Source organism: Scyliorhinus canicula, chromosome 17 (genome assembly GCF_902713615.1).
Source record: "Scyliorhinus canicula chromosome 17, sScyCan1.1, whole genome shotgun sequence".
In the NCBI taxonomy this organism is placed as follows: domain Eukaryota; kingdom Metazoa; phylum Chordata; class Chondrichthyes; order Carcharhiniformes; family Scyliorhinidae; genus Scyliorhinus; species Scyliorhinus canicula.
In genome coordinates, this window is record NC_052162.1 from 10,934,480 (window position 1) to 10,949,733 (window position 15,254).

Consider the following 15,254-nt stretch of genomic DNA (forward strand, 5'->3'; position numbering starts at 1 on the left):
AACCACATAGCTATCTGACAGCTCGCTGTACACTTCATTTCTTGATTTAATTTCAGGGAGCAGATCTAGAAATCTCTGGAGGACTTTTCCTTGACTTAACCACCTCACACCTGCATGAAGGATAGTTCACAGAAGGTGACATCAAACTCATGGAGTAACTATTTGAGCTAGCGATGTTGCAGAGTTCTGGCATGAATTGAGTTAATGGTCTTGACAGCAGCTGTCATTACATGAGAAAAATCAATAATCATAACGCCAAACGTTATACTCTTGGTGGCTGTCGTAATTTCATTTCAGCACTTGTTAGTGGGCAATGCAGTGGTGACTGACGAAGGAGGGGAATTCAGGATCACTTCTGCAATGTGCAACAAAGCCTGCATCGACACCCACCATTGACGCTGCACCATCGATTGCGATTGAAACCAGTTTCTCGATCGGAATGTTTTTCTCAGTCACATATCTTTGAATTTGTTGTAGACATCTCACCTCTTGTCCTCTCTTTGAGTGGAAAAAGAGTGAGAAAGTCCTCCTTTGTTGTTGAGTCTTTGAATGCTATGTAGGGTCGTATCCGTCCTGTATATTGATTCATCAAACTGCAGTGAGAAACAGTCACAGCCTGGTAAGTCTTGGTGTATTTGCTGAGACACATCTTCGGACAACAATTCCGCCTCCTGGCCACTGTTAAAACGCCAAACGTTATGCTCTTGATGGCTGTCATAATTTCATTTTTGTTTTTCAAGTCTTTCAACAAAGTGTCGGCAGCACCTGTCACAGCCTCCTTGATAACTTTCCCATCGATAAATGGCTTCTTATGTTTTGCCAGCAGATGGCAAATTTGAACAGACGCCTCTTTGCTGCCCTTGCCTTTAGTCACAGGTTTTCAAAAGAATGACTGTTGAGCTTCCAAGACTCCCTTCAACTCCCCAACTTTCTTCGTCCGAATCACGCTGTTTAAAGGGAAATTTTCTTGAAATTTTGAATGCATTGTCTTGTGATGACATTCCAGGTTACCTTTTACTTGAGTCTACACTCAGTTGACAAGTGATCTTTCCTTTAACATCCGGAAAATTTGTCTTCCCGTTCCTGGTGGAAATGGTAGGTTTTTGCCCTCTTGATCCCTGGCTCCTTGATCATCATTTAGTCTTCACCCAGCTTATTCCAAGTTTTGGCGCCTGCAGGAATCGCATTGCCCGTCGATTTTTGGTGTTTTTCGGCAGACAATGAGCTGATTTTCTCGTCGTTACGAGAAATCCCTGGTCTTGTGTAATTTTGCGTGGTTTGGCATGCAACGACAATCGATTGTTCAAGAACCCAGGATCGACCTGTCGATCACAATTGACTGTTTAGAGACCCCTGATCTATGAAGTGCAAGTATGCTTTGCTAATTACTCTTTCGATTTATCCTGCCACCTTCAAAGATCTGTACACATGAACTCTGGTCCCTCTGAGCCTGCACAAGTTAGAACTGTACCATCAAGTATGTATTGCCTCCCGCTGTCCCTTCTGCCAAAATACAGCACTTCGTATTTCTCCATATTAAATTCCATCTGCCCATTCTGCTAACATGTGTGGGCTGTTGCCATTTATTGGTATTATCCTGTGTTGCCACTTTTCCAAGTTTGGTACCATTGGCAAATTTTGAAATCCTAATAAGAAATAGAAGGTAAGCTATTTGGCCTCTTGATCTTGTTCCAGAGCCATGGCTAATCTGATTGTAGCCGTACTACATTTTCCTATCTGCCCCCATAACTCTTAACTCCTTTATCGATCTAAAATATTTCTAATTTTGACTTTAATATATTCAATCACCCAGCCTCCACTGTTCTTTTGGAAGAACATTTCAAAGATTAATCACCCGCCTTATCTCCATCTTAAATAGGAGGCCCCTTATTTTGAAACTATTCCCCAGTTCTGAATGCCCTAAGGGGAAACATTCAGAATCCACCTTGTCAAGCTCCATCAGAGTTGTATATGTTTCAATAAGATCACTTCTCATTTTGAATTCTAATGAGTACAAATCCAATTTGCTCAATCTTTTCCTCCTAAGGCAACACTTTCTTCCCAGGAATCAATCTCTGAACTGCCTCCAATGAAACTATATCCCTCCTTAAAGAGAGACCAAAACTGCCATAGTTGTGTACAGTTGTGACAAGACTTCCCTACTTTAATACTCCATTTCCCTTGCGATAAAGGCCTACATTCTATTTGCCTTCATACTTGCTGCACCTGCATGTGAATTATTTGAGCCATGTATCAGCACTGCCAGATTCCTCTGTACCACAACATTCTGCAGTATCTGCCCATATAAATAATAATCCCCTTTGCTATTCATGCTGCCAAAGTGGACAACCTCATATTTTCCCGCTTTATACTCCCATCTGCCAAATCTTTGGTCCCTTGCTTTATCTGTCTGTATCCCTTTGTAGACTCCTATCCTGATTACAACTTTATTTTCCTATTTATCTTGGTGTCATCAGCAAATATGGCAGACATATGCTCAACATCCCTACCTCCAAATTATTAATGTATTATTATGTTGTACACTGATGTATGTTGTCAGCACTGAGCCCTATTGCACTCCACCAGTAACAGTTTGCCAACTCGAAAACACGCCATTCATCCTGACACTCACTCCTGTTGGTTGGACAATCCCAAACTTGACATTTAATCAAGAGTATTAAAATCAAAGTGTAAAGTAAGTTGAAGTTTTGAAATTGCAGTGTGTATAGTTGCAAACCAAGAAACAAATTAGACTGCAGTAATCTACTGCGTAATCTTGAATACACAGCTTGTGCTGCGCTGACTGCCCCATGTGCACTCGCTTCCTCTAACATGTCAGTCGCATGATCATTGGCCAACTCCAACGTACCTGGAAGTACATCCGTTGGCCTTACTCTTCCTTTAAAGCATTTTACTCTCAACCCCCAAACCGATTGAACAGGCTCCAGGAGGACTTGTACACTCACCAGCACACCTTGGATGCTTTTTCTGGTGCATCCGCAAGCTGGATCAAAACCTGCTGGCCACTGGACGATTATTTACCCAAATCTGCTTTGTACCCTTCCTTGAATGGGGTATTGCATTTGCACATTCCAAGACTTCCTCACCATAACCAGGGCAGATTTGAAGATTGTGACACCATCTCCACTCCGGTTCCTTTAGCAACCTGGGATGCATGCCATACAAACGAGGCAGCCGATCCACACTAAATCCTGCCTCAAAGTTTTGCCACCTCCATTACACTCCACCTCTGCTGATATTCTGTTTGCACCTTCTTCCTTGGTAAACATGATACAAAGTACTAATTTGGTTGAATCTTCCAAGGAGTGGCAGGCACCAGCAGATTGCTACTCCGCCCCTATCTATTTACCTTGTACTGGAGCTCTGCGTTTCTTACCTGGACTTCCGAACGGTTCTCCTGAGAAATGTGGAGCGTACCTGCTCGTGCAGTCCTTCCACCCCCCCATTGTAAACCACTTACTGCTATATTCTGGTAAATTTAAATGTCCCAGAGCCACTTTGAGAAGCTATGGAGAGAAGGTAAGTGTGTAAGGTGAGTGGGTGAGGGTGGCAGTTGAGGGGAGGGGCATTGGGGTTGGAAGGGATTAGTTGAAGATACGTTGGGAGGGAGGGCAGCCAGATGTATTGGGATTTGTTTGGACGTTGGCGAGAGTTGGGATAGTTGAGGCGAGAGCGATAGTCGAGGCGAGAAGGGTAGTCCAGAGGTGGAGTGGATAGCTGGGGTTTGTGAAGTGTGGGGGCGGTGGAATCATTGAGACGAGCAGGGGGTTGGGGTGGGGTATTCTGGGGGCCCAGTGGGGACCTGTGGAGCCAGATAGTATAGTTACCCTGGAGTTGTAAGTGGTTTCAATCCTTCTGACTTTTCCTGGGTAACTTCTGGGAAGTTGGAACCATCCAAAGTCTCTGACTTTGTTGGAGTTTCGGAGAGTTCCAAGCGCAAGGTAAGGGCCCTACAGAAAGTGAAACATCCCAGGCAATTGCAGTGCAGCGGGGCATCCTGGCGCATAACATAAATCATATTCTTTGTCCCTAATAGAACCCACCCTGTCTCTTGCTACCCGCTTAATAGAAGATATTTGCGTTCTGTGCTGTTTCAAGTGAAATGTACTGATGCTGGAGGATCAGACGTGGTGTTCGCATCATGCTCACTCTTTTTATTGGGTGAAAGTATCGAGGGATATGGAACAATAACAAGTAAATGGTGTTGAGCTCCACATCAGCTATGATCTAATTGAATAACATTAGGAATAGTAGGCTGTATGTCTGGCCTACTCCTGTTCCTTTGTCCCTTTATTATTTTGCCTACCTAAAACCTTCCTTAAACTTTGATCTGTTTGACACCTGGCATTGTGTCTCAAGGACAGTAGTACATATACAAAAATATAATATAGTCTATTATTAGTTGACCAGAGTTGCCCCACATCTAGCAAGCAGCAGTACCACTGCTTGATGTACTTTATCCCTCAACCTAATCTATCTTGTCTTTTTTTTAATACAGATGAACACTGGAATGACAGCTTAATAGCTTTATCCACCATAACCTCTGGCTCTGAAGCTTTTGTAGATGGATAATAGCCTAATTTTTCCCATTGCTAATCCAAACAGACTGGAATTTCCATGCCAGATCGTGTGTTTATGAATAGATTGCACACTGGACCTGCTTCCAGTTTTGGTGCCATGAATGTTTTGTTTACACTGCCTGCATTCAACACCGAAGACCCAATACCAGTACCCCCCACCTCTCTACCCTTGTCCAGGCTGAGCTTTCAAGCTTGAGAAGTTCCTATTGATAACTGTAGCCTGTTTCTTACTTTTAAGCCAATCCTCTATCCACCAATTGAGTTCCTTAGCTTCATCACCAATAGATGACCTGTTGCAAGGTTCTGAAATCCAAATAGAAAACAGTTGCATTTTACTTGTCCACAGTGTCCTGCAATGAGTTACTTCAGCACAGCTTATGTTGCCTAAATTAATGCTAACTGGATAACATTTCTGCTGTGGTCATCCATTTAGATCCGTTAGAATTGATTCAACAGTTTTCCCATGTCAATATTGTCTCTTGACCCTTTCTCAAGTAATAGAGGTTTCATAGCAAGAGTATGGAATCCATTCATATCCACATGGTCTGGCATGCAAATTCCAGTCTGTTCGGGTTAGCAGGTGGCTGTTGTCCATCTGCAAAAGCTTCAGGAAACTCAAAAAGCCTATTTCTAAGGATATTTATTACTCTCACTCAATGTATGATCTCATTGGCAGAAGGGATAAGTGCAAATTAATCCTTGATGCCCATTTTGGCACGTATGCATCAGCTAAAGTGGTTCCATATCAGGCCAACCTGAAAAACATTTGCCTGTAAATTAGGCTTTGAACTGCAGCATTTTGTGTTCCAAATCTCATGTGAACTGATTTGCAACAGTTGGGTGCGGTAGATCTGTGTGCAGCGAGCGCAGGCAAAATATGTTGCTCAGACAATACGTTAATGGATGCATTTCCCGTCCTCCCTTCCCCCCGCCTGACCACCCAATTCAAGTAGCATAAATTATCAGCCAGATTATATTTTGGGAATAAATGATGTTGCGGGCATGGTCAAGACTTGATTTGTACCTTCTGGAGATACTCATATGTAATTATCGTTCGATTGAATTTGGCCATCCTCAGGGTCTTTGCTTTTTGTACAGGAGGTTGACCAGCTGCGCATGGAACGTTTACAAATTGACGAGCAACTTCGGCAGATGGGTGCAGGATTGAGGACCCCTGCAAATCGCCCGGACAAAGAAAGGGGTTACTCGACCGATGAAAGTACAAGTTACTTGCGTGGGGGCAGGCCCTACAGCAGTCGAGGGCGTGGCAGACGAGGTCCAGGCTATGCATCAGGTTTAATATTCTTAATTTACATAGCCCCAGTGGGAGAAAAATCGCTATTTCGAGCAACTATTGGAGGATTATTGGTCTTAAAGTAAAATTGTTTTAAAATCTATCAAATTCGAATAAATGTGAAGCATTTTTTAAGTTACCCAGTGAAAAATTATAATTGCATGGTTTTTAACTCCCAGCCTCAATCGTGATCCATTCAACCTGACCTTATTGAGAAGGTCATTTGGCCCTTTTCCATTCATCCATTTTTGCTACATCTGTACAGGGTTCTGGTGAGACAACATTTGGAGTACATTTAAGAAAGGTTGTACTTGCATTGGAGGTGGTACAGAGAGAGTTTTTGTAATGAGGGAATTGTCCTATGATGAGAGACTGAGTAAATTGGGTCTAAATTATCTGGATTTAAAAAGAATGTGAGGAAATCGATGGAAGAAGTCGATGCTGAGAGATATTTTCCTGCTGGCCAGGGAATCTAAAGCATAGTCTCAGGCTAAGGGGCCAATCATTTAGGACTGAGATGAGGAGAAATTACACCATGTGTATTGAATGGCAAAGGTGGTGTGACAGGCCATGTGGCATACTCTTATTTCTTGTGTTCTTGAATCACAGAATCATAGAAACTACAGCGCAGAAGAGGCCCTTTAGCCCATCGAGTCTGCACCAACACATGGAAAATACCTGACCTACCTACCTAATCCCATTTGCCAACAGTCGGCCCATAGCCTTGAAAGTTAGGGCGTCCCAAATGCTCATCCACGATGTGAGGTAACCCACCTCTACCACCTTCCCAGGCAGTGTATTCCGGACCATCACCACCCTCTGGCTAAAAAGGTTTTTCCTCACATCCCCTCGAAACCTCCTGCACCTCACCTTGAACTTGTGTCCCCTCTTGACTGACCCTTCAACTGAGGGGAACAGCTACTCCCTATCCACCCTGTCCATGCCCCTCATAATCTTGTACACCTCGATCAGGTTGTGCCTCAGTCTTCTCTGCTGCAGAGAAAACAACCCAAGCCGATCAGACCCCTCTTCATAACTTAAATGCTCCATTCCAGGCAATATCCTGGTGAATCTCCTCTGCACCCCCTCCAATGCAATCACATCCTTCTGATAACGTGGCAACCAGAATTGCTCACGGTACTCCGGTTGTGGCCTCACCGAAGTTCTACACGACTCCAAAATTACCTCCTGCTTTTGTAATCTATGCCTCGATTTATAAACGTTCTCCAAGGCAGCCTTCTGAACACGCGACAACACACAATCGCCGAGCAGAAACTTATAGACAAGTTCCGCACACATGAGTACGGCCTCAACCGGGACCTGGGATTCATGTTGCATTACATTCACCCCCCACCATCTGGCCTGGGCTTGCAAAATCCTACCAACTGTCCTGGTTTGAAACAATTCACACCTCTTTAACCTGGGATTACCCCTCTCTCTGGATCTGTAAAGACTTAATTACCTGCAAATGCTCGCATTCAAAGCATTGTCTGGCATCTTTGACTTTATCTATATATTTCTGGAACCTACTTCTTCATTCACCTGAGGAAGGAGCAGTGCTCCGAAAGCAAGTGATTTGAAACAAACCTGTTGGACTTTAACCTGGTGTTGTAAGACTTCTTACTGTGCTCACCCCAGTCCAACGCCAGCATCTCCACATCCTCGATTTATAAAGGCAAGTGTCCCATGTGCCTTTTTCGCCACCCTATTAACCTGCCTTCCTGCCATCAGAGATCAATGGACAAACACACAATGGCCTCTTTGTTCCTCGGAACTTCCCAGTGTCATGCCGTTCATTGAATGCTTCCTTGTCTCCTTCCGAAGTGCATCACCTCACATTTTTCAGAGTTAAATTCCATCTGCCACTTCTCTGCCCTTTTGACCATCCCGCCTAAATCTTCCTTTAACCCATGACACTCAATTTCACCGTGAACCACGCACCCATATAGTCATCTATGCCGTTTATATAAATGGCAAATAATCAGAGGCACCGCCCAGATCCCTGTGATACGCCACTGCACTGCAGGCTTCCAGTCACTAAAGCATCCGCTGAAAGACCCACCATTGTGTAACGCTGAGTTTCCTATCTCTTTATCAGATGGTGACGGCTGTGTTTATGCAGTGGATGGAATGGTTGGCTTTTGGTGGCTACCAGACATCCCAGCTTCCTGGCTGAAGAAACTAAGAACTCCCAAATGAAAAGTTTAAATGGGAATGAAATAGCTTCTCTTGAACGAGCGGTTTGCAATCCGGAACTGATCTTTGCTTTCCTTTCTTCCTGCTGCGAAGGTAATAACTCTGAGGCGTCCAATGCCTCTGAGACTGAATCCGAGCACAGAGATGAGCTAAGTGATTGGTCGCTGGCGCCGACAGATGAAGAAAGGGAACCATATTCACGTCGAGGTGATGGCCGTAGGCGGGGCAATCCTGGGCGTGGCCGCGGTGGAGGGCGTGGCCGCGGGAGCAACAAAAATCCATCGGCAACTTCAGGTAATTAGCAAGAGTATACCATCGCTAACTCCACGTATGTCAACTTTTAAAGAGAGATTTAGCAATCATTTTTGGTAGGCGCATCCAAATCGAGAATATTAAATGTGTAGCTGGATAATTTGGACGTGTTCTGCGACTGGACAGATAGTGCGTGCTTCCATAGCTGCATAACAGCAGCGTTTTGAGGATTGGAAATATCAGAAGTTAATTTTTTTTGTTTGTGTACAGGTTTTTATTACTATTTGACAGCTGCTGATTTACTTTAATTCTCCTCTGCCGTCTGATCTAAAATTATTTTTTGTTTTTGTTTGGCATTTTAGATGAATTCTTGAGGGCAGACATCCGTAAACGCAATTCATCAAGAGACTCAAAAACCAGGACGACAGATGGCTCATTGCAGGTAACCTTTCAATTATGCTTTTGTGTTGCAAAGTTCAGATAGGCACAGTTTGTAAAGGCTATATTGTGTTATTTGAAAGGTCTGGAGTTATGTCTGGCAAATTACAGGTGTGAAGATCGTTTCTTTTGACATAAAGTACATAGAAATTTACATCGAGAATAGAAGCTGGTTAGGCTGGTTTAGCACACTGGGCTAAATCGCTGGCTTTTAAAGCAGACCCAGGCAGGCCAGCAGCACGGTTCGATTCCCGTACCAGCCTCCCCAAACAGGCGCCGGAATTGAAGCCTACTCATGACATTAAGTGATTTTCATTTTCATTTCATTTCAGAAGCAGGAGGAGGCCATTTGGCCCTTTCAGCTGCTCCACCATTCATTATGATCATGGCTAATCATCAAGTTCAATACCTTGATCCTTCCTCTCTCCTGCCTCCATATCCCTTTAGCCCAAGATCTGATTGCTTCTTTGATCTTCAAGATCCAATAGTTCATTTTCTTAAATAAACTTTGAAATAATATCTAAAACAGACCAAAAATTAGGATTTTAAGCTTTCTAGTTATTGTAGATTTTCAAATGTCATACCTTTGATTTCCCCTATGCTGGTTTCCGCTAAAATGCCAATGATAGGGAGGCACGGTAGCAAAGTGATTAGCACAGTTGCTTCACAGCTCCAGGGTCCCAGGTTTGATTCCCGGTTTGGGTCAATGTCTGTGCAAAGTCTGCACGTTCTCCCCCGGTTTCCTCCGGGTGCTCCGGTTTCCTCCCACAGTGCAAAAATGTGCCGGTTAGGTGGATTGGCGACGATAAATTGCCCTTAGTGTCCAAAATCGTTAGGTGGGGTTATTGGGTTACTAGGGTAGGGTGGAGGTGTGGGCTTGGGTGGGGTGCTCTTTCCAAGGGTTGGTGCAGACTCGATGGGCCAGATGGTCTCCTCCTGCACTGTAAATTCTATGTCCATGATCCAAACTTAAGGGCAGCGCTGTCATTGCAGAAAATATAGATTTATTTACCAAAGTGAAAGATCCAGTTTACAAATAGCAGTAGCAGAATTCTCCAGTCCACCAGCTACGGGTTTCGCGGGCTGCGGGGTTCTATCTACCCTCCGCTTGTCAGTGAAGTCGCCCCACACCGCTAGGAAACCTGCGGGCAGGGGTGCGCTGACGGCGGGAAAAGCGATTCGCAACGGTCAGGGAATTACGGCCAGAATCTTGTAAAAGAGACAGGAAAGATATGTGTCGCTGAAGGTTGGGGTTAGTTTTATTGAAGAATAAAATGCACAGCACTACCGTTGAGACTTGGTTAAGTGTAGTGGGTTTACAAAGTGATGTTCAATTTTCCAATGGTCCATCATATCACCATCATCGACTGCTTTATACAAATTTACATTGTGGCGGATCCATGTCTTTTTAAAAATCCTTTTCCACATGCATTTCTGTTTGTTCGTTTAATCAGTAAATCGGTGGAATATTATAATGAAGCACTGTTTCCCAACCAAATCTTAACCCAGATGGGAATCCTTTTCACTGAGTAACTGATTGTTTTTTTTTTCCTCCTTTTTTGTCTGCTGTGTACATTTACTAAAATGTTTGCTTGTATTTGCTGTAATCCGTTTTGGGTCATTGGCATTGGGTCCCTTCGATTGGGTTTTTATTTCTCTGAGAATGGAAGTCTGAAACATGTAACAATGTGTTAGGAACAAATCTCTACATTCTTAGCCTGGCCAATTTAATGGAAGGTATGCTTATTTGAACTGTTTTTCCCAGCATGTTTTAAACCTACTTTTTTGCTTTTCTCTTTTTTTCTGCTGGCACTATCAAGATTGGGAAGCCACCATATGGGGAATCACAGGTATGAAAGAGTTGCCGTCCTACGTCCCGCATCGTAATGCAGAGTGGCAAAACCATTTATAGCCCCTGATCTTGCATTTATTTAGCACCCTATAGATTACAAATAGCAGTAGCATATATAGATCGAATCCAGTAAATTCTCCCAAGGTGGCTCACAGACTAGGTGGCTGGTCCGCAACAGTTCAGCAGTTGGGTGGCTTGATTGAAAACATGGATTTGCGGAGGTTTTGAAATGTGAAGAAAGAAGTAGTAAGGGGGAGGGAGCTCGGGCAAAGAGTCGCTCGTTCGTTCATTTGATGAACATTGGGGAAGGTGTAACGGGCATGCCAAAGCAGATCGAATGCAAGGACATGGGAGCGAGATGTTAGGCTGTCAGTGATTAGAAGGGTAGACTTGGACATCCACAAAGGGATTGGATTTGTAAACAAGGTCAAGGTGAGAGCCAAATGAAATAATCAAGGACGAGGGTGATGGATAAACGGGACTTAGCAGGGTCGGGTGTGTGTGTGTGGGGCAGAGCTTGAATAGAAGGCTAATGATGATGAGCACTGGCAAGATTGAAGGCACTTTCCAAATGAAATCCGTTTGACCAGTCGATAGCTTAGTTTAAGATCCCTCCATCAATAGAAAACAAGAGTGGATCCATTCTTTAACATTAACGTTTGCTGCAATAGCTGTGGGTTTGACCTGTTCAATCTGTGTCAAACCACGAGCTGTGAAATAGCAAGAATATGCATGAAAACTCTGTGTGTTCAAGTCATTGGCCTTGCTGAACTCTTCAATAAAGTACTAATTTTATCAATTATTTTTGTTAGTTCTCGCAAGTTCCAATACTGCGCCTTGCCTCCAAATGTTCTGGCTTCAACATTTCATTTCTGAACGCTCTCTGATTTGTTCCAGATCAGAACTGACAGCAATAATGAGAGGAGTGTCGTGACGAAAGCTTCACACAGCCCTAACGTCTTTGGCGAGAGCACCCGACAACGTGTGGGCAAGGAGCGTGCTCCGAAAAAGGAGAAGTCCGAGAGCCCCACAGACAACCAGCAAGTGCTGGTGAATGGAGTATCTTAAAAGCGCATTCCTGTAGAGCGATGATGTTCTCTCTCAATTTCTTTTCATTAACCATACAAACCGGATGCTTACATGTCATTTAGAGAAACCTATTAGGCCAAAGACATAAAAACTAATGGTGCACGATTGATGCACACGGTCCCACTTCGTCTTTTGGTGGACAGGTGGAATATTTGTGATGTAACCATTTTCATTTCACTTAGCAAAACTCCTTTTTAAAAAGAAAATTAAAAACAGAGTATATTGTTTGATCTGTGCCTTCAATATAACTTGCCAGAAGGGGGTAACCTTACTATAGCTGCAGAAATCAGGGAAGCTAAACGAGCAGAAGACAGTTACATTGTATTATACATGTATGTAGATAAAAAGTGTGGTTAAATATTGGGGAACCTTTACAGAAGAATGCATGCTTTTCATGATTTCATGATTTTCCTTATATATGCATCTAGCTGAACAGTAAAGGATCAGACATCCTTGCACTGAAGTTTGTACGGCATTGATCAGTCTGTGGGAGGGCACTTTTTTCTTTACAGCTCTAGCATTTGATGTACAAGCGTAAATGTAAAGAATTAAATAGTGTACTGTTTGAAAGGCATAAAATGCCTGAAGATTGTTGCCAAACTGATGATTTGTAGTTATTTATTTTTTGGGAATGTACAGTATTTGGGAGGAAAAAGCTTTGTTTATGTACCTGTCCACTATGGACTATTGTGTTAACTTAGTGTAGATGATTAACAAAGGTAGATTGACCTTACAGTATATGAATCTGCAACAGGGGCAATATTTTTCTCTGTACATAGTAGTGAAAACAAATAATTTGGTTTTATGTTGATATTGTTTGGTTGAAGTGCAATATATTTTGTATGCAAGCAGTTTCAATTAATAAAGTTTGATCTTCCTCTGCTGACTGTCAGACAAAAGTTACTTCCCGCTAATTTGCTACAAAGTCACAATTTGAGTGGCAGTGGTTGCATAAAAAGCAGCAGTATGCGCAATACAAGATTTGCAATGTTTTTTTAAAATTCAATTTTCATTCCTCCCCGTTTCTCTTGTTGCACATGAACCGACATGATGAAGAGCTACGTCAACCTGAATGTTTGTTTGTGGTAGTAATGGCAGCGTAACTGTCAGCATTCGCTGGCATTACTCCTCTCAAACGAATGCAACTTCTGGAGTTTGGACCAGCACAGTTAAATGCCAAAATCTAGAAATTATTGCGAGTGATTCCATTACACTTCTACAGAGGGTGCAATGTTGAAGTCTCCCCAGAATGCAATTTATTGGAAATCGCTAAACTAACAAAAACTTGTCCTTTTACACTCCTAGTTTCACCATGGTAGCACAGTGGTTAGCACTGTTGCTCCACAGCTCCAGAGCCCCAGGCTCGATTCCTGGCTTGGGTCACTATCTGCAGAGACTGCACCTTCTCCCCGTGTCTGCGTGGGTTTCCTCCCACAAGTCCCGAAAGACATGCTGTTAGGTGAATTGGATGTTCTGAATTCTCCCTCCGTGTACCCGAACAGGCGCCGGCGTATGGCGACGAGGGGATTTTCACAGTAACTTCATTGCAGTGTTTACGTAAGCCTACTTTTGACACTGATATAAGATTTTTATTATTATTGCAAAAACCTTTGATAAAGTTAAATCTCGTAGAAAGTGGTGTAACTATTTTAATAGTGTGCAAAGCGTATAATTAAAGCTGTAAAACCTTTCTGTCCCTGAAAAACCTATTTTATATTAGTGGTATTTTAAATTTCTCCATTATGATAAAATTCCATATCCTTTAAAACATTATTCATGAGTTTTCAGCTTCTAATTCCATGTGTATTACTTTTGGTCAAAGTTAACTCCAAGTGAAGGCTAATCCGTACTTCCTGGTATATCTGTGAGAATAATCGCTTAATGTCACAAGTAGGCTTCAATGAAGTTACTGTGAAAAGCCCCTAGTCGCCACATTCCGGCGCTTGTTCGGTGAGGCTGATACGGGAATTGAACCCGCGCTGCTAGCATTGTTCTGTATTACAAGCCAACGATTTAACCCCACTGCGAAACCAGCCCCTAATTGAATAATTCAATGTGATTGACTACTTGCCCTCCTGGTTGATGCCATCACTGTTGCTGTATGCCTAGAATCTCTTGACTAGAGAACAGCTTCAAATTCATGTCGGGGCAGAGGAAACTGCCTGCTGTTTGCCCAGATTTTGCTGTGAAAATGACAGCATCTGAATGATGCAAGCAAGAATTGATGTGCACATCAGCCAGCAGTTTATAATAAGGGTTTATAATAAGAGTTACCTATGAATTGTAAATGGAAAGTATCTGTGAAACGGCACTTAACTTTCCTGTCTTCTATTTTCTGGTATTTGCGTTTTACTTTTCCATCAAATGCATCACGTAGTAGTTATCAGCATAAGCACACTTATCAAAGTGATGACTGTTACTGACTGCCAGTCAACCTGCCTGACCCGGCGAGTAAACAGTTGTGTAGTAAGTCTCATTCGTTCCTTCAGGTGGGTGAATTTTGGAGCTTTTTACATTTCTTTCCTCCGTCCCCATCTCTCTACCTGATTTTACAATGAATTCGCCCTCCTCGGTTCTTCCTTTGTTTATTTTTCAATCCTTTAATCTCATTGGTTAAGGAGATACCACATTGTGCACAAGGTCCCAGATGCCTTCGCTGTATCATCAGCTCATACTTCCAGCAACTTAACAAGAAAGGTTTTAAAACTGAACTATATTCCAACAAGTCAAGGAATGCCTTGAGATGATCCCTTTGAGCGAAATCTGGCCCAATGTGAGTCTTGGTGCTCAAAAGGTAAAATACTGAGCCAGCATAATTAAATTTACGTGAAAGTTGGAGACACTGAGTAGTTTGAAAGGTGTTGGCATGATGTGTTGTAACTTCTGGGAATGAATGACGAAAGCGTCCTCAGGCCAATTATAAAATACCTTCTGAATACAGATTTTGACTTAGATTTCCATTTCCTGTTACCAATATTAGTATCATAAAATCAATTAAAGAAACATACAATGTAATAACTTTGATGGCATGAAAGCTGGAAAAATTGGTGCATCCCTTTTATTCTCATGGCACCGTATATTGGAGATAGTGGCGAGTTTTTGATTTGATAAGATTGATGAACCAATTCTTCAGGTGATGTCCCGGAGGATAGCCAATGTTGTTCCTTTGTTTAAAAAGGGTAGCAAGGATAATCCAGGAAACTACAGTCCGGTGAGCCTGACGTCAGTGGTAGGGAAATTACTGGAGAGAATTCTTCGAGATAGGATCTACTCCCATTTGGAAGCAAGTGGACGTATTAGCAAGGGGCAGCACGGTTTTGTGATGGTCAGGTTGTGTCACACTAGTAAGAGTTTTTCAAGGAGGTCACAGATTGATGCATGTAGGTCAGTGAATGTTGTCTACATGGACTTCAGTAAGGTTTTTGACAAGGCCCTCATGGCAGATTGGTACAAAAGGTGAAGTCCGACGGGATCAGGTGAGCTGGCAAGATGGATACAGAACAGGTTAGGCCATAGAAGGCAATGGTAGCAA

The 15,254-nt window shown here is 42.8% G+C and overlaps 1 protein-coding gene across 6 annotated transcripts in view; it reads left to right on the forward strand.

Moving 5' to 3' along the window:
- The window catches only part of fmr1 (FMRP translational regulator 1), an 80,396-nt gene extending 67,791 nt beyond the window's left edge, over positions 1-12,605 (forward strand). For 4 of the 6 annotated variants that reach the window (XM_038774204.1, XM_038774199.1, XM_038774202.1 and 1 more), the window contains 5 exons: positions 5,700-5,895; positions 8,185-8,385; positions 8,706-8,785; positions 10,602-10,631; positions 11,531-12,605. In XM_038774204.1, coding sequence (XP_038630132.1) covers positions 5,700-5,895; positions 8,185-8,385; positions 8,706-8,785; positions 10,602-10,631; positions 11,531-11,701 — 678 coding nt within the window. In that variant the 3' untranslated portion in view covers positions 11,702-12,605. The remainder of the gene's footprint in view (positions 1-5,699; positions 5,896-8,184; positions 8,386-8,705; positions 8,786-10,601; positions 10,632-11,530) is intronic. The other 2 variants (XM_038774203.1, XM_038774201.1) reach the window with 2 other exon arrangements.
- The last annotated feature ends 2,649 nt before the right edge of the window (positions 12,606-15,254 follow it).